The 22952-nt window shown below is 42.8% G+C and overlaps 1 protein-coding gene across 2 annotated transcripts in view; it reads left to right on the top strand.

Moving 5' to 3' along the window:
- ypel1 (yippee-like 1) overlaps nucleotides 1–17982 on the top strand; it is a 31075-nt gene extending 13093 nt beyond the window's left edge. For both annotated transcript variants that reach the window (XM_084550946.1, XM_084550947.1), the window contains exons 3-5: nucleotides 7777–7820; nucleotides 11222–11330; nucleotides 13273–17982. In XM_084550946.1, coding sequence (XP_084407072.1) covers nucleotides 7777–7820; nucleotides 11222–11330; nucleotides 13273–13362 — 243 coding nt within the window. In that variant the 3' untranslated portion in view covers nucleotides 13363–17982. The remainder of the gene's footprint in view (nucleotides 1–7776; nucleotides 7821–11221; nucleotides 11331–13272) is intronic.
- Nucleotides 17983–22952: the final 4970 nt, after the last annotated feature.

Below are 22952 nucleotides of genomic sequence, written 5' to 3'. Positions count from 1 at the left end.
ATGCAACCGTTGCACAAATAGGGAAACAACTGTCAACTAGTGCAGAATTTGCATGTTTCAAATACATGTAAGTAGACTCGCTCTAGCGCAACTTACAGGAAGTGCAGCAGACAAGACGTCTAGACCACTGGGTCTTTAAAATCTGCAAATAAACGTGACCTCTAAAAGGATGTTTAAAACTTCCCACAAATAAAGGAACTTGTATTTATTTTTATTTTCATCAATTTTAAGAAACCGCTCACTATAAACTCCACCGACTGACAGGGAGGAGTTGTTTCACAAAATTATCTTATGCAAATGAACGATTGCGAATTAATTGCAATTAAGGCTGATGTGGTCTGATTCAGTGGATAACAGTGGAAACAAGTGAGACTGGTAACCTTTAGGCCTGCGACTAATGATTATTTTCACTCTTTTGACATTTGGTTAAATGTTACGTGTTTAAAACGTCAAAAATGAAAAAAAGAAAATCACCAGAAATTACTTTAAAATGTTCCCACATCGAGAATATGATGTTTTCAGAGTATTTTGTTTTCTATATATGGTGTAGTTGTCTTAAAGAATTATCTTATGCAAATTAGTGATTGCAAATGAATTAATAATTGAGACTAATTTGGCCTTATTCAGTGGAAAACAGTTGAACAAAATCTGCATGAAACATCAGATTGATAACCTACAACTAATGATTGTATTTACACTTGATTTTAACGTTTGATTAAATGTTAGATCAACTTTATTGATCCACAAGGAAAAGTGCTTGGTCACAAACACTCTTAAGAACCACAAGTAAAAGAAAGATTAAATAAAATATAAGTAAAATCTGGAATGACCGTAAGGTGCAGTAGTGTCCATTATGTGTTATGTGTTGAAGAAAAGTGAGTTGTGAATGAATGACGTCCTGTAGCGTTCACTGTGGGAGTGGATCTGGATCAATCTGTTGGAAATTAGCTCCTCTGTCCCTCTACAGCACAGGTGTCAAACATGCGGCCCACCAGAGGGTCTAATCTGGCCCGTGGAATGAATTTGCAAAAAAGTGCAAAAATTACATCAAAGACAAAAAAATTACAACTGCTGTTCCAATGATTCACACAGATTTAATAATGAGATGGATTGTCCATGATGGAGAGCAGTTTGTCCAGTGTCCTCCTGTCCCTCACTGAGACAACAACATGTCCAGCCTTTCCAATCAATTTGTCGATCCTACTGATGTCCTTTTTGCTGGTGCTGCTCCCCCAACAAACCACAGCAAAGTACAGACTGGTAGAAAGTCTCCAGCAACTTCTTGCATACGTTGAAAGAACCAGAGTCTACTCAGGCCGTTCTTGTACACAGCATCACTGTTGTCCCTCCAGTCTGCTGTCCACGTGGACTCCCAGGTACTTATAGCGGTCCACTACTTCCTGTTTTCTTAAGGCCCTGGATGGTGATGGGCTCCACTGGTGTCCTCATCCTCCTGAAGTCAATGACGAGCTTCTTGGTCTTGTCCTCATTCAGGAGTTGGTGGTTCGCCATGGGACCACTCCACAAAATAATCAGGAATGACTATAAACACATCCCACATTAAGAATGTAGTATAATTTATTTTTTGTTTGACTGGTGGTCGTCATAATTTGAAGATCGTTCTCATTAACATCTCATTCATTTCAACCACGCTGCTAACAGATCTATTAATAAGTTCGGTATTCTCTGCCACACCTCTCGGGCACGTTCATGTAGTCCACGGCAGCATCGCCCGGTCCTCAGCATCAAGCCCTCTAAGCCGATTATGTTACTTAGGAGAAGATGACACCGTAGTCCGGTGTTTTCCACTACATGCTGCCAAGGGCCGCTCACCTTGTCCATGTCTGATTTCGATCCCGTACGAGAGCACCGTGCTCCACCACTACGTATCTTAAGTTTCTTTGCAGGCTAGGAAAGCTAAGCCACGCTCACAACAAAGGGCGCCGGTAGCTTCCCTTCATCGAGCTTACGTCGAGTCTAGAAAGGCGTGCCAGCCGGCGAGCGAAGGTGCAGATGGAGCGGTTCCAAAGAAAGGATTAACCTCAGCACAGGGGCCACGAGGAAGTGTGGCTCTGTGGCCCTCGCTGACACTAAACTAAATATGTGAAGCGTCTTGGGACAAATTAGGAACAGGTGCAGATTTTATTGAAAAATGTATTAAGTCTTATTTTGGCACTTTCTTCTTCTCCCTTTCTCTTCTCTTCCTCCTCCCCATTCTTCTTCCATCTTCTTCTCCTCTTTCTCTTTTCTCTCTTCCTCCTTCTTCTCCTCCCTCATCCCCTCATTCGTTTTCTACTCTTTCTTCTCCTCGTCCTCCTCCTCATGGCCTTTCTTCTTCTCCTTCTTCTTCTTCTTCTCCCTCCACCTCTCTTCCCTTTTCTACTCTTCCTCCTCTACCCCTTCCCCATCTACTTCTCCTCATCCCATTCCCCTGCTTTCTTCTCTTCTTCTCCACTTCCTCCTTCTCCACCTTTTTCTTCTCCTCCCCCTCCCTCATTCTCCCGCTCTTTCTCTTCCTCCTCTCCATCCGTCTTCGTCCCTTTCATCTTCCTTCTTCTTCTCCACTCATCCCCTCCTCCTTCTTCTTGTCTCTTCTCCCTCCTCCTTCTTCTTACCTTCCTCCTCCTCCTCCCTCACCCACTTCTCCTCATCCTCTTCCCCTGCTTTCTTCTGTTCTTGTCCACTTTCTCCTTCTTTATCTTTTTCTTCTCCTCCCCTTCCTCATTCTCCTCCTCTTTCTCTTCCTCCTCTCATTCTTCTTCTTCCTTCTTCCTCCTTTTCATCATCCTCCTCCTTCTCCTCCCTCATCCCCTCCTCCTCCCCCTTCTTCCTCTCTCTTCTCCCTTCTCCTTCTCCTTACCTTCCTCTTCCATCCACTTCTCCTCATCCTCTCCCTCTGCTTTCTTCTCTCCTCCTCCTCTTCCTCTTCATTTCCTTCGTTCTTTCCTCATTTTCACCTTCCTCCTCCTCCTTTTTTCGCCTTCCCGGTTTTGTAAATACGACTTATTGCTCCCACTCTACTCCAGCAAACCACTTCTATTAGCGTGAAGGGCAACAAGAGAAAACGTATTCGCTGACACGCTTTGATTTCAGCCAACACCTCCCACCAAACCACGCTGAAAACCAGGAGTGTGGACACAATATCACATCTGACACGTGTTGTTATTGTTATCCGGAGCACGCTGCGTCTCCTCAACGCGGCTGTCACTTCATATCTCCGTCAGATATGGGTTACCTCGTACGGCGGATACGAGCCATCATCCCCGAAACCGGAGCGGGGCGTGGAGGCCCCCGCAGTGTGAACGTGGTCCTGGAGCGGGAAGGGGAGGGGGTGGACGACGCAGCCTGAATACTGAGGCGCATGGCTGAGTGTTTTATTCAGCACCTTGGCCTCAAACCACCGATCTAGGCTGATGGAAGCCCCTCTAATGGATTGATCACACTTTTCATTTCTCACCATTAATGGATGCAGAGCTCCTTTTTCCCTCCAACTGGACGTTTGCCAAGATACTGATTGCCGACATGTAACTAGGGCGACCATGATGGAAAAGTCAATTTAATGTTGCTGTTGTGGCTTTCTTTATTTAAATATTAAAATTAAAACAACTGCATTCTAGACCAGGGGTGTTTATTGGTATTTAGGGTTTATTTAGTAGCTACGAATCAATATAATATTAACCAACAATGCCAGAGAAAAGGGGAACATAATAAACGTTGTATTTGTCATTATGAGCACGTTAGCCTGCTAATGTTAGCATGTTAGCAAGCTTAGCCTCACAGAGCTGCTAGCATGGCTATCTTATTTAATAAAGTTGTATTTAATTTATTAGGCTTTATTATACAATACTTGTTCTCACTAGCAACCATGAACATTGTTAGTCAGTCACAGTGTGCCCTCTTACCGTGGGCTGTCCCACAAGGGTCCCACACTGCAGGTCCCAAAGAGAGGGATCAGTTTTACCTTTAGATTTGAGATCTTCACAAACACATACATGGGCAACTTGGCTTACTTTTTATGCTCATGGGGAATGTAGAAACATTAATTTGTCCCATTTTCTTGTTTTTAAAGGCACAAGTCACAACTTTTGACGAAAACAAAAGGCCCTCTGGATCTGCAATCAATCTCATATTGATTTGCAAAGTGCAGGAAAATTTTGTAGCTTGTATTGTATTGTATTGTAAGTGAGCCAAAATCCAGTGTTGCATATGAATCGGAAATGTAAGCCCCCAATAGTACTGTCTTTTAACTGAATTTAAATAGAGCTTTGAGGTTTAATTAGATGGGTTTAACTTGGAGCTGAACCCTCACCTACAACAGTTGGCATCTGCTGGGACAGATGGTTAAAAGTCGACCTCAGCAGGTTTGTTAATAGCTTTGAGTTAATCTGTTTTTTTTTTTTTACTTGGTTTGATCACAAGTTGTAAAAGGTGCATATTGGTTTTGGTCTTTCTCTCTTTTTCTCTCAACCTGGATTTTGCATGTTTTTTTTTTTTTATGGTTCAGGTATTGTTCATTCAGTGCCGTGTGGTCAAGAGTATTCAGGGATTTAAAGATTTGCCTTGTAAAATTCATTTCTCGGGAAGGAGCGTTGTAAAACAAGCGCAATTGCAGCAGCTTAAGGAAATGAGCTTGGTAACCACACTCCTGTTTGCTCATGTTTTTTTAAGCAGTGGGAGGACTTCCAGCCTACAGCTGATTCTCGCCGCACTGGTACATTTTGGAAAACAATCCCTGCAGGATCCTATCAGGCCGTCTAATAGGATTGCGGGGAGTGTGTTGTGGGTTGTAATGCCGTCCCAAAATGAGCTGGGCGCCCGCCTGCATTCACAGAACGATCCAAATTTATTTTTTTTAAACCAGTCTTTAAGGATTTCCTGCTGCTAATGTTTTAGCTGAGTGATCTGGAGTGAAGCTTGCAGCAGCTTGCGTCGAGAAAAAACGCTGCCAAAATAAAAATAGACTGTGGGAAACAGATAAGGGCAGCAAGCGACGGAGCCGTCTCCTTTTGCCAGCGGTTAAGTTGATGGCTGAGCCACAGCGAATCGCAGATATGACACCCAGCTCTTGTCAGACGAAATCACCCCCACCCTCCCTGACCCTAAACACTGTCGAGAGGACTTGTTGTCGACTCCACAGGCTCCGACCTAGTTCCCTCTTGCAGCTAAAGGTCACATGTCTCGGGGATCTGAGCTGCGTGTGTGTGTGTGTGTACACTTCACTCCAAACACAAACACTGAACTTGAAGATGTAACAGTGAGACATCGACACCCGCAGAGAGGAGGGGAAAAAGAAACTGTTTTTGCTGTTGAATTGGTTTCAAGCCAGACCCTCGTTATCTGCAATAAAACTTGTTAAAACTTGTCCCCTGGGCCTCAGCAGTTGTGGTGGTGGTGGTGGCCGCGGTGGTCAGTTGAGGAGGCAGCTGGTGCTCTTATTAGGCGGTATTAGCTCAGCGCCCTCAACCGCAGCAACAAATGTATCCGCCGCACACATTTGCAATGGAAAAAGCAAAGCCGATTGGGGCCTGTCTGCCGGGCCGAGGATGACGGAGCCAGAGGATAGAAGCCTGGCAGGCTCTGTCGTCACCCACTGTGACGGCTTTACTGCTGTCTGTTTACATTATTGTACAGTGAGGTCCTGTGTGGCCGAATTAGTGGCAGACGGATGACGGGACTTTTATTTATATCCACCACGGTTACGTAATTAAATGTCGCTCTGAAAAGGGGCAGATGACAGCCTTTCAAACGTCGGAACTGGTTATGTTGTTAGTGGAACAATTTAGACTTGCACCGTCCTCACCCTTTTGTTAAAACATCATTAGTCACGGAGTCACTATACAAATATGATATTGTGCTTACTCTTCTGCTTTTGTTTCCTGCTGCAAACCTATACATGCTTGCAAAAGTTTAAAGCAAATATCAGGCGTTTTAACGCAAACCCTGTGCGGCATGCAGTTGCACGCTGCAAAACTGCAAAACAAAAGTGTTCTTTAAAGGCAAAGACGCAGGAAGAGACTAGCAGTGATGTAAAAAAATTAAAAAATTAAAAAAAAATTAAGCGAGCAGGAAGTGGAACTATTCTCAGCTCGTAGGCTACGACCAATGGGAGCAACCTATACTGCCTATATGACGGGAAAAAAAACCCAGAGTTCCTCAAACGTTTACCACTGACAGCATTTCTTTTCAAATATAGCAGTAATGGCAAGAAGAACTAGCAGTGTCCATACTTCACTAAAGATGAAGCCCATACACCCGTGACATGTCAGTCCCGAAATACACACTCATCTGAAAAGGCATCAGCTAACGCCAGCAGAGGAACGGTCCAAATCCTCTGGAGAGCAGTCAGTTGACAACTTCACTAAAAGTCCCGTGGTAACAGAGAGAACGAGGCTGCACATCAACTATTTTGATGGTGGATTTTCAAAGTTACTAAACCTTTAGCTGCAGTACACAGAGAAGACTTCACAGAAATACCAGCTACACTATCCCATCTTACAAGACGCTGTGGAGTTCTATTAAATGCTACTGATTGTGCTGAGGTGCTGCATGTTTTTATACAGGCTATACATATCTGCAGCTCACAGTATGTAGCACATGAGCTGTCTGTTCTCAGCATATGTATTCTACTGTGGCTTTATTACTGACAGAGACTAGTCGGTGTGGACTTTCATCACAAAACAGTCGACTTTAAAAAAAAAAAAAAAAAACGAAGTCGTGCAACCCCTAGATAACACCACAAGTGACAATGTTCCAAAATGGCCAAGCGTTGGCAGTTTGTTTCTCAAACGCTTGTTGACGTTGTTAAGTCACCATCTAATTAATAATGAGCTGGCGCATCTGTCGTAGCGTCATTGGAGCGCTCGAATGTGATTTGTAGCACTCGGCGACAATTGTCTGCAGTCAGTCTATAGCTCCTCCATGTCGCCGGCTTCCACTGAAAACGACTCGGAGCGTGACCGAGCGTGAAGACGGCTTTAGCGTAGCTGTTTCTTTTATACACATAGAGTAGTAGCGTGACTGCATTTTCTGATCTGTGTGACATATACAGCGAGCTGTTGAGGTTTGAGAAGTGTACCCATTAAAACTCTTCACTGCGTAATCCTGCAGGGACATGTGTTTACAAGAAAACTCCTCGGGGAGTCTTTAACATAACCGATGCCTCCACGTAATTGGAACTAACAGCTTTTCAGCTCGGAGTCGTTTGGGAGTATTGTTTAAAACGGGTGTCATGAACTGTGTGGGTTTGTGTATAGATAATTTCCCATTAAACTCTTGCTTCTTCTACTTTCAAGGGTTATTATTTGTGTTCGGAGTCTTCTGTCCTATAAAAGTGGAACTGTAACGCTACATATCAACAGAAGAGCTTGAAATCTTGAGGTTGCAATTGGGAAACAGAGAAAAATGTCAACCATTGGATGTTTATCTGCACTTTATGTACTCGGGAATGTTAAAACGTTTGTAAAGAAACACGAAAAGACTGAGAAATGTTTTCTGCTCCGTCATATACGAGGACACAAACAACAGCTGTTCTGCCATTTATGCAATGATGATGATGATGATGATGGAGTTTTTCTCTGATGCTTATCTGCTCAGGTTTCAGCGTTTCTGTGCCTCGTTTTATTTTGTTCCTCCAGCGAAGAAAAGGTGGAAGAACAAGTACAGCAGTTTACTGAGAGAAAAACATCCCCGGGGTGTCAGTAGCTGACATGAAAGAGCTGCACCACACAGGAATGTCAAACTTACATAATTTTCTTCTCTCTCTCTTTCTGGTTTCAGTCATTTCAAGGCAGTCAAGGAAGAGCCTACCTGTTTAATTCAGTGTAAGTATGAGCCTCACACCTGCAACACACCTTGCTTGCTGTTAAACACAGTTATAACATGTGTTCACACCGTGTTCACACTAATCTCAGTTGTTTCCCCCTTCACTTTGGCCTTCTGCTTTGCTTTCACACTAGTTTGATCCACAAATTAGTCCTTCCATTAACACAGTGCAGCTGTTTGCACACAGCTCACATTCTTATTAGTCAACAGCGACAAAGGGACGCAGGGAAAAATAAGGAAACAAGTTCCACAAATATTGCATCAATGTATGTTTGTCATACATGCTTACGAATTCATGCTAATGTTATGTGGATTGAATTTAAAGGTCAAAGGCTTAAAGGGGAAGTACTGTTTTTTACAACCTGGACCTTATTTCTGGCATAAAATATGATCGTTTACTCACCCATATAACTTTTGTGTAATTTGTAGTCGTTCGGGAGATAATTAGATCTATGTATATCCATATACTGGGAGTGACTGGGGCACCGAAACACAGCCTCTAAATAACGCATTATCTGCCACGAAACTCATTCATTTCATCAATATTTTGTTATCGTACGCTAGTGCTATTCCCCGTTGAGTCCGGAGTTACCTGTAATCATCATCTGGGGTCTGTAGGGCAATAGCACTAGCGTACAATAACAAAATATTGGTGAAATGAACGAGTTTAATGGCAGATAATGCGTTATTTAGAGGCTGCGTTTCGGTGCCCCAGTCACTCCCACTATATGGATATAAGCTGATCTAATTATCTCCAGAATGACTGCAAATTACACAAAAGTTATATGGGTGAGTAAACAATCGTATTTTATGCCAGAAATAAGGTCCAGGTTGTAAAAAAACAGTAGTTTTCCTTTAAAGTTATGCATGATTAAGGGTGGGACAGACAGGTGCCTCAACTCGTCCCACGCTCCACCTCTTTGCTCATATTTGAATAAGCCAGGTAATTACATGAAGCACGGCAAAATAGCGACGTCCCAAATACTTACAAATCCAAGGGGTGACGTCGTGGAGGGTTCGTCCGAACTCCTCCTTTAGATAGGCCCTCTCAAAACAAAGGGACCTCAAAGATTGAAGACTTTTATGCATTGCGGTGAGTCAGAAACCGTTTCTGCTAGCCATGCCTTGTAGATGTGGTTGTCTGCAGGTCAAAACGTCGTCATGTATTAAGGAGAACTTACCAAGACTTTCAAACATAGTCATAGAAATTCAAGCTGAAACAAGTTCAGGTCCAGCCCATGCTGCAGACAGCGGCTGCCCAGCATCCATCTCTTTAAACCCAAGTAAAACTCAGAGTGGCTTATTTCTTGGTTGGCTGGTTTTGGGGGCTCGGCTCGCTCTCGGTCTTAATGAACCGCACAGAAGTCGCCCTCCCCCTGAGGCCTGAGACATTTTTAGGTGTCATTGTGCCGCAGAGCCTGAATTACATTGTTCTCACCTGACACAGTGGATTGAATGAAAGGAGCGCTCCACGGGCTCGAGAGTCTGTATAAATCAGTCCAAGCATGCTGTGTGTCAGAGAAGCTGAAACCATGAGAACAATACTCATTGGTGTTTTGCAGGTACAACAACAACAACAACAAACATTAAGGCTGCGATCAGTTTTGAAGAAACTCTCTTTCCCTTGGTTTTATCCTTTTACATAAAATGCCACTCGAAAGAGGATCAACGGTGCAGTATTAAAAGAGGGAGATTTGGCACCGTGGTGTTTCCTTTTTGGGAGACTTAAATGCTATGATACATTAGTCTGCGATCAGCTGTTTGCGGTCGGTGAGCATCTGTGGTTCTCTGCAGTATTATCCTGCACCGCCGGTATTAGTCGGACCTCTGACGGGAGCTTTTAAGCTGATTCTGCAAATTGTTCCTAGCCTCCTACAAATTTTGACAAACACAGACGACTGCCACCTGATGGCATCAAGAGTTAATTCGTGGCCCTATTCAGACCTTTCCTTAAAATCCGACCTGGGCTGTCCTATCACAAGTGACCAGCTTTAAATACACGTGTTCGCACCTAGCGCTAACATGCGTCTCCGCATCTATATTCAGTTTCGCGCTTTGCATGCAAACAAACCCTGAAACCATCTGGGGCGCAGTCGAATATTTTAACAGCGGCCGTCTCTAATGGATCTCTGCCACTGCGAACAGCTCGAGAACAGCTTTTATGTGTTTGAATCACGACTTTGGCATCACGCGTTTATTAATCTTAGTTACTTAGACGTTAGTTAGACCTACACTAAACTCAGATTATACTCGATCCCCAGGAAGTTTCCATACGCACTGTAATTTCTAGTGATAAAGGTAAACAAGGACGTCAGCGACTGAGGAAATACTTAACTCCACGCGGCGCCTTATATATGACCGCATCAATAATTAACCACATGCTGATACGTTATTAAATAACAGAATCACGCTCGTGTACTCATATTAAATATTTTCATTTGTTAAAGGGGAACTACCGTTTTTTTACAACCTGGACCTTATTTCTGTCATAAAATACGATCGTTGACTCACCCATATAACTTTTTTAGATCCAGCGAAGCGTAGCATATAATGGGGAATAGCACTAGCATATCATAATAAAATATTGGTGAAATGAACGAGTTTCGTGGCAGATAATGTGTTATTTAGAGGCTGCGTTTCGGTGCCCCATTCACTCCCACTATATGGATATACGCGACGCTCCACTGGATCTAAATATCTTTCAAACGACTCCAAATGTATTTTATGCCAGAAATAAGGTCCAGGTTGTAAAAAAACGGCAGTTCCCCTTGAATTCTTGCTTAGATTTATTTATTATTTAGTTAGTTAACAGCTGCAAGAACAGAATATTATAAAAGGCTCTCAGTACTAATGACCAGTCATCACTTTATTCTTTACAGGCCATCATTTATAACAGCGGTTTTGTTTTTTATTTTCCTGAATGAATGAGGCTAATCTCCGCTGATGTAGGAGCACCCCTGTTGAGTATAGGCGGTGTTTAAATGTGACCCAGAATGCATTGCGTTCACACTACCAAAAGTATGCGGACAAATGTGACCCAGACCACCTCCAGATGTCGTCGGAGATCAGATCACTGGGTGTGTTCACACCTGTCTTTCACGCTGGCCACTCGCCCAGATCGGCTCTTAATGCAAGCTCTGAACCCGGGCCTATGTCGGCTGTAGTCTTGGTGGTGCGTTCAAGTGCATATTGGTCTGTAGTTCTTCAGCCTGTCTGGTCTGGAGATGCACATTTTCAGTCGGATGCACTCAAATGATATCATTATTGGGTTAGAGAAACGTCAGCCTCATAGTGTATTTATTGACACAGACTCTAAATCTGCTGCAAGAAATTCTACATATAGACACATTCGGTAATACGGATGTTTTCACTGATTAACCCTTCTCTTCCTGTCTTACAGGGTGAATGTCGGCTGCGGGCCAGCTGAGGAGCGGGTACTCCTCACAGGTTTACATGCTGTGGCTGATATCTACTGTGAAAACTGTAAAACCACCCTGGGCTGGAAATATGTACGTTAGTCCCTCCTTAAACTTTCACCTGAGCTCTTTCCTTCTTTCTTTCTTTGTCTTGTTTCATCATTTAAGCTTGCTCCTTTGTTGTTGCACAACTTTTTTTTTTTGTCTTTGGTCTCCAAGGGGACAAATTATGCTATTACAGGTCAAAAGAACAAAGTTGGTCTCATTAAAGTGTTGCTCATTAAAGCCACGGTGGCATTTTTTTTTTTTTTTTTTTTTGCTCAGGCTTGTATTTAGGCTCACAGATTGAGCGCTCTGTGGTATCCTAGCGCATAAGATAATTACAGTGCGAAAAAGGTTGGCTGCAGACAGCCAGGCTGGTACCTCTGAGAGTCTACAGTGATTAAATGTCAGGCCATTTTGAAGAGGCTTGTCCTAGTAATTGTCTGAAAGAGACTATGGAAGGGTGTAAAATAACTGAACAAAGTATAAGACAGGGGACTCACTTAAAGCCCGCTCCTTCAGTGACAAAAACAATTAGAGGTTTGGAGAGAGAAAGGCGCCTCAAGCAAAGAGGAGCAGAGCAGAGCCGAGCTGGTTTACAAGGCAAAACAGGCTGGGCGAATAATCAGAGACGCAGACGCACATGATTCCCCTGAAGCTCAGCAGCGTGGAGGAATATGCAGAAGTCAGACGGCACAAGAAAGATTTGTTCGATAATGTGTCTGAAGATTCTCAGTTATCCGGTCTGTGGTAAAATTGAATCCGAGTGGTGGAGTCTGCTCTTTAAAGAAAACACAAGCTGCCTTTGTTTTAGCTTCGTTTTCATAATACTGTTTGCCAGTGTTGGCTAATTACGTGTTATTTTGTATTATACTGGTTTTAAACATACTTTAGTTTCACACCTTTTTATTTGTCAGTTTCTAAATTTTAATTCTTCTTCTCCTCCTTCCCCATCAACTTCTTCTCCCCCTCCTCCCCCTCCCCACATTCTCCTTCTTTCTTCTTTCTCATTTTCATCTTCTCCTCTTCCTTACACTCCTCTTTCCCCTCTACTTCTCCTTCTCCTCATCTTCCTTTCTTTCTTCCTCCTCCTTCCACTCGTCCTTCTTCTTGTCCTGCTCCTCATCGCCTTCTTCCTTCATCTTCTCCTCCTCCATCTCCTCCTCTTCCTCCTTCCCAGTCTTCTTTCTCCATCATCATCTTCCTTCTTCTCCTCCTTCCCCATCTTCTTCTTCTCCCCTCATCCTACTCCCCCTCTCCTCACCATTCTTCCTTTTCCTTCTTTCTCATTTTCATCTTCCCCTCCTCCTCTTCATCTTCTCTTCTTCCTTCCACTCCTCTTTCCCAACTACTTCTCCCTTTCCTCATCTTCCTTTCTCTCATCCTCCTCGCTTCTTCTCCTCCTTCATCTCCTCTTCCTTCTTCTTGTCCTGCTCCCTGTTGCCTTCCTCCTCCTTCTTCTCCTCTTCCTCTTTCTCAGTCTTTTTTCTCCTTTATCATCTTCCTCCTTCTCTTTTTTCTTGTCCTCTTCCTTCGTCTCCTCCTCCTTCTTCATCTTCTTCTCCTCCCCTCCTCCTAACCACTCTTCTCCTCCCTTCTTCTCCTTCCCCATCTTCTTCTTCTCCGCTCCTCCCACTCCCCCCTTCCTCCTCGCCATTCTTCTTCTTCTTCCTTATTTTCATCGTCCTCCTCCTCCTTTTTCACCTTCCCCTCTTCCTTCCACTCCTCCTTCCCTCCTCCTTTCTCTCTTCCTCCTTCTTCCCCTCCTTCATATCTGCCTACTTCTTCTTCTCCTCTTCCTCCTTCTCAGCCTTCTTTCTCCTTCTTCTTGACCTCTTCCTTCTTCTCCATCTTCATCTTCTTCTTCTCCCCTCCTTCTCCTCACCATTCTCCTCTTTCAGATTGTTAGTATTCTCAAGCACCGACCTGGGCATCAGTGGGTCTGTACTAACGTTTTTCCTGTCTTTGTTTTGTTTTTTGTTTTTCTTCACAGGAGCACGCGTTTGAGAGCAGTCAAAAGTACAAAGAAGGAAAGTTCATCATCGAGCTGGCTCACATGATCAAGGACAACGGATGGGAGTGACAGGGCTCCGTTTTTATTTTTTTGTTTTTTCTGACCTTGGAATGCTCTTTATTGAACTCCGCGGAGCGATAACCGTCTACCACCCCCGACCCCGTCCCCATCACCACGCCCCCCCTCCCCGTTTAGAACGTCCCCTCCTTCACGTGCACACTCCCACCTTGCTCATCGTGACAGAAATGGCGTTAAAAAAAACAAAACAAAACAACAAAAGGAAACGGAGCAAAACTCTTGAAAAATCACATCACAGGAGTCCTGTCGTTACTTTGAAGATCGTGTGTCCTCCTTCGCCGCTCCGGAGCATTTTTTGTTTTTGGGGTCCGACTCTCGACCGCCCCACTCTCACCCCACCGTAACCACGCTTACAAGTGATTGTGGTGATCAATGGCGACCACTATGCGAACGGAGAGAGACTTCACTGAAAAGACATTTCTTTGTTTTTCTTCGTCTCGCTCATGCCGGCGAGACGGGACGACTTTGAAGACTTTTTATTATTATTATTATTATTATTATTATTATTATTTTAATGTTATTTGCTTTAGTTTTAACTTCTGGGTTTGGTAAGGTTTTGGTTTGTTGGCAGATGGATGTTACTGGTTAGCATTTTATTTCCCTGTCATGTTTTATTTTATTTTATTTTTTTTGGTTTCTGGCTTGTTGTATCTTTGCCTATAGCATGCTTTTCTTTGCTAATGTCCAAATGAGCAATCAGGGATGGGTGAGGAGCAGAGGGGAAAGGGAGTTAATCGTAGTTGGAAATATGTAGCAGCATCTTGCTTTTTTTTATTTTATTTTACTTATTTTTAAAGTGGCAAAGGATGGTATTGCAGTAATGTGGGATTTTATATCCGATAACTTCGTCTGTCTTTATCCCTCTTTATTTTTCATGTGAATCTTCCCAATTTCCCCTCTTCCTGGTACTTTTCAACACCCAAAAAGCATTGAAAGCAGCACCTAGTATTTGTTTGACATCAATTGATATACACATATATATATGAATATATATACGTAAATCTAAATATGAATATATAGATATATGAATATTTGTAGTGTTTTGGCTAATTGTGGCTGGTCCCATTTTGCAGCATAAGTGAACAAGACGTGAAAAGGAGCAGAGTAGGATTGTAGACCTGGGGACCCGTCAGCGCTCACAGGTCGTAAAGCATTATGACAGACTGTATTACCCCATAGTTTAGTAATCGAACAATAAGAAGACACAACTACATATGAATATAAATACACATACGATGATTACATATCCATAAATACTATGAAAATGTTCGCAGTACCTTGATATTGGAACATGGTTTCTCTCTCTCTCTCTCTCTTTATAAATATATATATATTTATATATATATTTGCTGTCATGCACATATGTATATATGCATATTACCTGTGTGTATATATGCATTGTGTGCGTGTGTGGTCATGCATTACACAGCGGCATACTTGAACAACGCTACTTCGTTTGCACTTTGCAGAGGCCTTCGGTTCATGTCGGTTTAGAGGCAAAAAAAAAAAAGTTTGTCCGCTCTCGTCTGTAGACTTTTAATTGCCTTCGCACACGTGAATGAATGAATTAATGAATGAATGAATGAAAGAAAGAAAATTGGACGATTTTTTAAAGTTTTCGTCGACAAATTCCAGTTTTTTTTTTGCAGAAAAAAAAAAAAACAATTGTAGTTTGCGATACCTTTGCTGCTATCTTTAAAAATCCCGCCACTTTCTTCCCCCGCTGCTCTCGTAGGTCTTTTGCACTTTATGTCCCTCTCTTGTGTCTCGCGGAGCGTATGAATCGTCTCTTTGTGGGTCTGGGATTTTGCCTCTAAGCCGTGCGAATCTTGTGCCTCTTCAAAACATGAAAACGGCCTCACCCTGTTTTAATTTCTGTTGTGCAGTGCATAACTCAGAAAAACCTTGATGTGAACCGACGTGTCTTCCCTTCCCTTCTGGTTCAAAACGCCCCTCTAAGTAACAATCTTCGCTAAAATCCTCATAAAGATCTGCCCTGATTTTATTTTTATCATTATTTTTTTTTTGGATAACAGAGACTTAGTATACATACATGCATATATTTTATACAATAAGATTTAGAGGTGCAAAAACAGATGGATATTAAGTATATTATTTCTCAGAGCAAAAGCAGACAGAGGAAGAGGTTTGGAATATGCGGGATGCCCGTGGCCGCAAGTCGAGGCGCAAGGAAAGATTTAAAAAAAGAAAAAACGACAAAAAAAAAATATCAGCAGTGATTGATTACTTTGCCGGCAAGGTCAGTCAGATCACACAACCTTTTATCTTAAAGAACTATGACAATGCAAACCCTTAAATAGTTAGCAGTGATACCTACTTGAAAATATAAATACATAAACAGCTGAGAAATTGGCCCGTGTTACAGTTTTTTGTACATACAGTAACATATTTAAGGTTTTATACGTATTTCTACTGGGTTAGTTCTTTTACTTCCCCAACTTGAAGCACTTTTGTTCACTGTACCTCTCTGGCTGTGTGTGTGTGTGTGTGTATCTGTATGTGTGTATGCATACATGCATGTGTTATTTGCCCACATGCACGCCTGCATACGAAAGCGAATGTTTACTTTCTTTTCCTCAGTTTTACTTCTTTTTTTTTAATTTGTACTATTATTGTTGTTCTTTTCTTTCTCCTCCTGTCTCAGCTGTTTGGTTTTCACAGTCATAGCCCCCCAGAGATCCGTGAGGTTGAGAGTTTGTTCGGAGGTGATTTATCCCCCCCCCCCCCGTTTTCGTTCGTCCCGTTTTTACCTGTTAGCTCGTTTTTATTGTTTAGCTCGTGCGGTGAGAGCCCGTTAGAGAAGGGCCAGTGTTTAGGTCTCTGCTGAGCCATGTAGACGTTGAAGGGCGAGCTGGAATCTCCCGCCATGTCGCAGGTTGAAAGCCTTTACCGAGACCCTTCGGCCGCCGCAGTGTCGGCGTCTGGTGATTTTAGATGCGCTCTCTGGCAGCCACATTGGAGGTCCTTCGTTTTTGTTTTTTTTTTGTTTGGCAGTAGTATGTAAGAACATCTGATTGTGTGTCTTGAAAACATTTTGTCCATCTGAGGTGGTGGTGGTGTTGACGTCAGCTTGCAAGCTACTTAACCGCAGTCGCTACATCCCAGTTCTGGGGCTGCATCTTTTAGAAGTTGCAGGTCAAACAAGGTTCACGCATTACATTACTTTCGCTCGAAACTGCAGAAGTCCTAGAATCTGTTGGTTGGCCTGTTGCAACGTGCTCTTACGTTACTGTTTCAATGGGGCATTCAAGCGGTGGAGTCAAATCAGATGTGACCCGTGTGATTTGTGTTCTCCGTCTTCGTCCAAATTCCCGATTGGAAACTTTAAAATGCTCATTCTGGGCCTCGGATACAACAGTAATCAGAACGCCGGAGTCCTTTTGCCGGCTGTTTTGGAGCATTTTGATCGAATTGGATGACCCTCCCCAAGCGGAGTCACCCACCGGTGGAACTGTAAATTAAATTTCCAAACTTTTCTTTGAGAAACTGCAATTTCTCTTCCACGACGACGACTTGAATGCATCGTAAGGGGCTAGGATGTCCTCTGAAAGACAAAGGGGCTGTATTCCTTGAAGGTTGCTGCTCTGGAACTGGGTTAGAGCTTTTATCTAATCAACAAGCCCTCGCCGTCTTGACAGGATTAACGCAGCTATGTCAAACTCCTCGGTGGACTTTTCCCACACTCCTAAGAAACCATTAGCTTGTCGCTGAATCTACCTTAACAAGACCACACGTATCAGAATAAACGGTTACTGAGCTCACGTGCAGTCGTACGATTTTTTCCTCCTGTTACGTGCACGCAGCCGAAAATAAAAATAAAGGACCTCCAAGATGGCCGCAGCAGTGGTCGCGGGGATACCTGCGCACCCCCTCGACTGCAAGCGCCTCCTCAACACTCTCCCTTTCAATCAGTCTAAAGTTGAAACCAACAAAAAGCAGTTGCCAGTGTCACCGCCACTCAGTGTGTACCAAATAAAAACCAGGTTCTATCTATCTATCTGTCGAATGCATCGCGTGTCAGTGGGCAGGAGGGAAGCCGGGGGATTCCACTGCTATACCAAAATCTGAAAGTAGAGATCTTAATGACGTTTGTCTCTCTGTGGAATGTTTCGATTCTCTGGACTTAACGGCGTCAAAGCAGCCTGGACGAAAAAAATAAAAATAAAAATGTAGATATTTGCTGCTGAAAAAAACTGTTTACTTTTTATTGTTGTTTCTGTTTTATTGTGACACTGGCTACCTACTTTTTGAGCTTTGTTCATGTCTAAAACGTACCCGAAAAGGTTGTTGGTTAAAGGCTAGATGGGTTTACACAGGGGAGGGGGGGGGAGGCTGTACAAGTTCTTTTCTTTAGGACTGCAGTTTGAGGTCTAAAGCATGTTGTATTTATAATGGCTATATGTCGTGCCTGTTTTATTATTATTATTATTATTATTATTATTATATTGTTTTTGTTTCCTGAATTTAAAAACAAATATATGCTTTTTATTTGACTACATTGCTTTGCATTCTGTCTTAGTAAAGCCATGTCACACGTCTGTTTTCACTCTAATGTAAACTATCGGATATCACAATAAATTTTCAATGGCATCGTGTCGTCTGGCGTCGTCGTACGTTTTTCAGGGCGACAAAATGTTCTCATGCACGACATTTCACAATCTGTCACCCATCAGCCACAACATTACAACCACTGAAAGGAGAAGTGAATAACATTTTAATCATCTTGTGACAATTCAGTGTTCTGCTGGGAAACTTTTGGACCTATAATTCATTCATATTGATGTTACTTAGACATGTAGCACCCACCTAGACCAGACCAGGCACCCCCCCACCCCGTAGCAATGACACTCCTTGACGGCGGCCCCCATCCCCAGCAGGATGCAGCTGGAACAGCTAAAAAAAAACATGAAGAACAGCACAAGGTGTTGACCTGGCCTCCAAATTCACTAGATCCCAAACTGATTAAGTATCTGTGGGATTATCCACAGAGGCCCCTCCCCTCAAAGGCACCCTACTAACAACGTCCTGTTGCCAGACACCGCAGGACACCCTCAGAAGGCCCATGTCCATTCTCTGATGAGTCACAGCTGATTTGGAGGCACAAGGGAGACTTGCACGATATTTGGAAGGTGGTCGCCTGATTGGTGTACAACTATTTTGATACTAAGATGTGTTCAGTTTTTATTTCTTTCACAGATATTGTAGGTGTGTGTATATGGCATGTCAGTATATGTCTTTAAATACCTATTACTTGGTTAGACTAAATATTTTGTTTCGTTTTGCATTGCACACTTTGAAAAATGCAACTTTCAGCTAAAACAATTGCATTCTCAGACTTTCAGAGCTATTAAACACGTGGAATGACATGAAAATGAGACCTTGGTGCCGTTTAACAAAACAGGAACGGGGCGTTAATAAAGGAACTTGTCTGTGGCGGAGGTGATGTGTGTGTGTGTGTGTGTGTGTGTGAAAAGGTGATGAAATGAACTTTGACAGTCTACCACAGAGACTGTACTTCCCATTAAATATTACAGGTCCTGGCAGAAAATATGCCCTTAAAAACCGTAAAGCAATTACTGAAGCACGAAATTCGAGAAGCAGAGAGCGTGTCGGGCTGGAGGACTGTCGGGGAGTTCGTTTAAAAACCTAGATGGTCGCTGGTAGCATGTTTCGCTCTTGTTTGTTTTTGATAGACACAGAGGAAATGTGGTTCATCATCAGCTAGACTTCCTCTTCACTTATGGTCATGGTGCTGCTTCGTCAGAACGAAACTGTTTTTTGAGATTTAAAAATGGAGACTAAAGCCTGGCATTAACTGGGAATTATAAAAGTTTCAGTGTTTGATATATTAAGTCTTTTAGGTGCCACTGTCTACATACTAGGGCAGTTGTGCAGACTAGCCGACTTCACTGCTGTGCCTTGACATTTTAAGCAACATGTCGACTAGTCACTGATCACGTGACGCCTCCAAGAAGACAGGTGAGGAGCCTCGTGGGTCGTTTCAGAAAAACTAGCAGCGGTTCATCAAGTGCGTGGAAATACTTCTCTAAAAACAAAGCAAAGTCAACTAAAGCACTACTGCAGTGCATCTGAAAAGGCTAACGCTAATGCTAGCAGAGGTAACGGTCCAAATCCTCTGGACAGCAGTCAGTTAACAACTTCACCAAACGTCCTGTGGTAACAGAGAGAAGGAGGCTGCACATCAACTATTTGATAAAGTTATTAGAGCTCTAGCTGCATTAGCAACCCGCTATTAAATGCTATTCACGGTGCTGAGGTGCTGCATGATCTTATACAGGCTATACATATCTGCAGCTCCCAGTATGTAGCACATGAGCTGTCTGTTCTCAGCACGTGTATTCAGGTCAAGAATATAGATTTCATTACTTTCTACTGTGGTTTTATTGGTGACGACATCAGCGACTAGACGGTGTCGACTTGACTTTCATCACGTAACAGTCTGAACTTGTGTAACCCCTGCTCCATACTGTATGTTACTCATCTTTGCTGATTTGTTTTCTCTACCTCAGGCCTGTCACAGTCGTCTTCACTTCTATGCAGATGACAGTCAACAGTTCCCCTCAGGTCAACCTCGCCAGTGTTGGACACGCCACACAAATCCTGTACTTAAGTAAATATTATGATATTTGTGTTTTGTTACCTCAGTTGTAATCCTGTTTGGTTTTCTTGCTTTTGTTCCTCACTTCACTTCCTGTGATTGTTTGATTGGTTTCTCCTGGTGTCGCTCCGCCCTCATTAATTTCACCTGTGTCTCATCAACCTGTCAGCCCAATGTTTATGTATATATAGTCCTGCCTTTCCCTTTCTCATTTCTTCTGTTTGTTTCTCATTTGTTTATTGGTTTATTCTCTTGTCTCTGTTTTCGTTTGTCTTGGACTGTCTTAGATGCAAGTCCAGACACCAGAGTTCCCAAAAGTAAACGGTTTATTTCTGCTAATTCGATAAAGTAAAACAAAAGTGAGCAAAGAAATTAGACTATAATGAGCTGGAGGGAGACCGTGGCCACCTGGGGTGTGAACAATGCACCAGCCAAAGATATTTACACTGCCACTGCTACTGTCAGGGTGGCGCAGTTATCCTAATTAGCCATACCCGAGAAGAAAAGACATTTCTGCGGCGGCTCGCCACGTTTCACCTGTTGCCTTTTTTTTTTTTTTTTATTAAATACACCTTTTATTTTCATCTGTCTCCTCTTTATGTCGCAGCCCTTGAGCCACACCGTTAACTACTATAGCACTGTAGCATTGTTATTCTCAATCTAGGGGTGAGGACCATTGACAATCTTGCAAATTGCATCCTTGTTTTGCACATCTAGTCGGCTCTTTCCCACGAATCATGTTTCTACCTCCTTTTAGTCTTGGGACAGTTATTCTAATGCAACCCTCTGAGATGTTTAAAGGGGATATGTCTCTGGTGGAAGCGCTTAAAAGCTAAAAAACGCCACAAGGGCAGGGCTCCCCATTGCCTTTTGATATGTAGTACTGGCTCATTATCCTAAATACACAAATACCAAACTATACTACTTGTTTTGTTTGTTTTGCTGGGGAGTAAAAATGTCAAAAATGTGATCACAAACAAGTTAACTGATAAAGGATTCAACATTCCTTCAGCAGATATTAATTCTCTGAACCTTTTATGTTGTGAAATTGTTCCAGTAATGTTTTTATTAATCATCCCTGGATGTTTGCTTGTTTCTAACCCAACCTTTAGTCATGCGGTAAAAGTTAGACGCCGGTGTTAAAAGGCAAAATGAAGCCTGAGTTCAGTAAACATCCACTCTGCTTTTTATCTGAGCTGCTTTATCGTCTGTTTTTCTTTCAACATGTCGCTTTCGTATTTATCTCACTGGTTAATGATTCTGCATTTAGATCCATCCTAGCTTCTTCCTCTTTGATAACATGAACTCATGAGCCTTTACACATCCTCCCAGCTCTGGGTTGTGGTGGTTTCTCACAATTAAATATGTTTGGTATCATGATTTCTGTAAATGCTTAACAGTTTAAAACTATAATTTGCTTTCTCTAGACTAAAAAAAGTCCAAAATATCGAATTTATTAAAAATAAAAGTAAAGATACAACAATGAACAGTCTGCTAAAGATGGTGTACTGCACATACTGGAAAATGTATCTGACATTTATAATGTCTATATACAGATAGGCCAGGACTGGAACATGAGACTAAACATAACGCTGAATAAATATATATATTTTTTATTTAATTTTGAGTGCTAAGGCTGAGCTGAATCTCACCTCCAGTTTCCCAAGAGCTTCTCAGTTTGTTCTCGCTGTTGACAAATGTTAATTTCTGTATCATGTGAAAAAAGTTTTCCAAGTGTATGTGAGGTGGAGGGACATGGGAATTGGCAAGTTCACACCTCACTTAAATGTGACATTTGAGATCATTAGAAATCCTTTTTAGTTGCTTTATAAGCTTTACCAACTCAAGTGTGACCAACTTCACGTCTACAATCCTCTGAAGACACCTCAGCATAAATTTGAGGTATCGGTTTATTTCATATCGTCACATCGGTTTTTGTAGGGCTGTTGTATTTCATTGCGTTCGTTTTTAGCAAGCTACCAAAGCTCCCAAAGGCCCCAGACAGCCGTCAAGTTCAAGACTTGATGAGGGTTGATATAATGTACCTCACAATAAAAGCAAAACCTTGAACCTGAATGCAGGAGAGTCTTTACGATTCATCCTCTGGAGAACATGAATGTGTTTACAACGTTTTAAATTGGATATTTGTTGAGATGATTCTACTTGGTTGCTTGCTCCGGCAGCACATACGATAAACTGGAATCGATACAGAGAGGATTAGCAAGGCCCCACTGTCCCAAAGACAGGCTGGTTAGGTTCATTGGTGATTCAAAATTGGCTGTATGTGTAAGTGTGAATGGTTGTCTGTCTCTCTGTGTTAGCCCTGAGATAGACTGGAGACCTGTCCAGGGTGGACCCCGCCTCTCGCCCAATGACAGCTGGGATAGGCTCCAGCAGACCCCGCGACCCTTCACAGGACAAGCGGTTACAGAAGATGAAGATAATTCTGCTTGGACCAAAATGACTGGATGACTAGATGCAAGCTGGCCGTAGTCTGGTGACACCTCTCTACGCAATTAGATACTCCTACAACTAATCACGGCGCTCGGATGACGTCAACAAGTACACCGCTGTTACTCTTCTCTCCATCACCCCTTAAAGCTCGTCCGAACCGTTTAACTGGTCCTGCAGATCTTTGCCGGAGCATAATCGGTTCCCAACAAAGTGACTCCAGACCAATAACCCTAAATATTTCTCAAGACATTTGTGGGTGGGGGGAGTTAGGGCTGGCTTCCAAGAACAGCGGCGTGGTGGTTAGCACTGATGCCTCACAGCAAGAAAGTTCTGGTTTCGATTGTGGAGTTTGCATGTTCTCCCTGTGTCTGCGTGGGTTCTCTCCAGGTACTCCAGCTTCCTCCCACCATCCAAAGACATGCTGGTTAGGTTCATTGGTGATTCTAAAATTGTCCGTAGGTGTGAGTGTGAATGGTTGTCTGTCTCT

The sequence above is a fragment of the Chelon labrosus genome (assembly GCF_963514085.1).
Source record: "Chelon labrosus genome assembly, chromosome: 9".
In the NCBI taxonomy this organism is placed as follows: Eukaryota; Metazoa; Chordata; class Actinopteri; order Mugiliformes; family Mugilidae; genus Chelon; species Chelon labrosus.
Note: the sequence above shows the minus strand (reverse complement) of the source record. Positions and strands in the feature narration are given on the sequence as shown.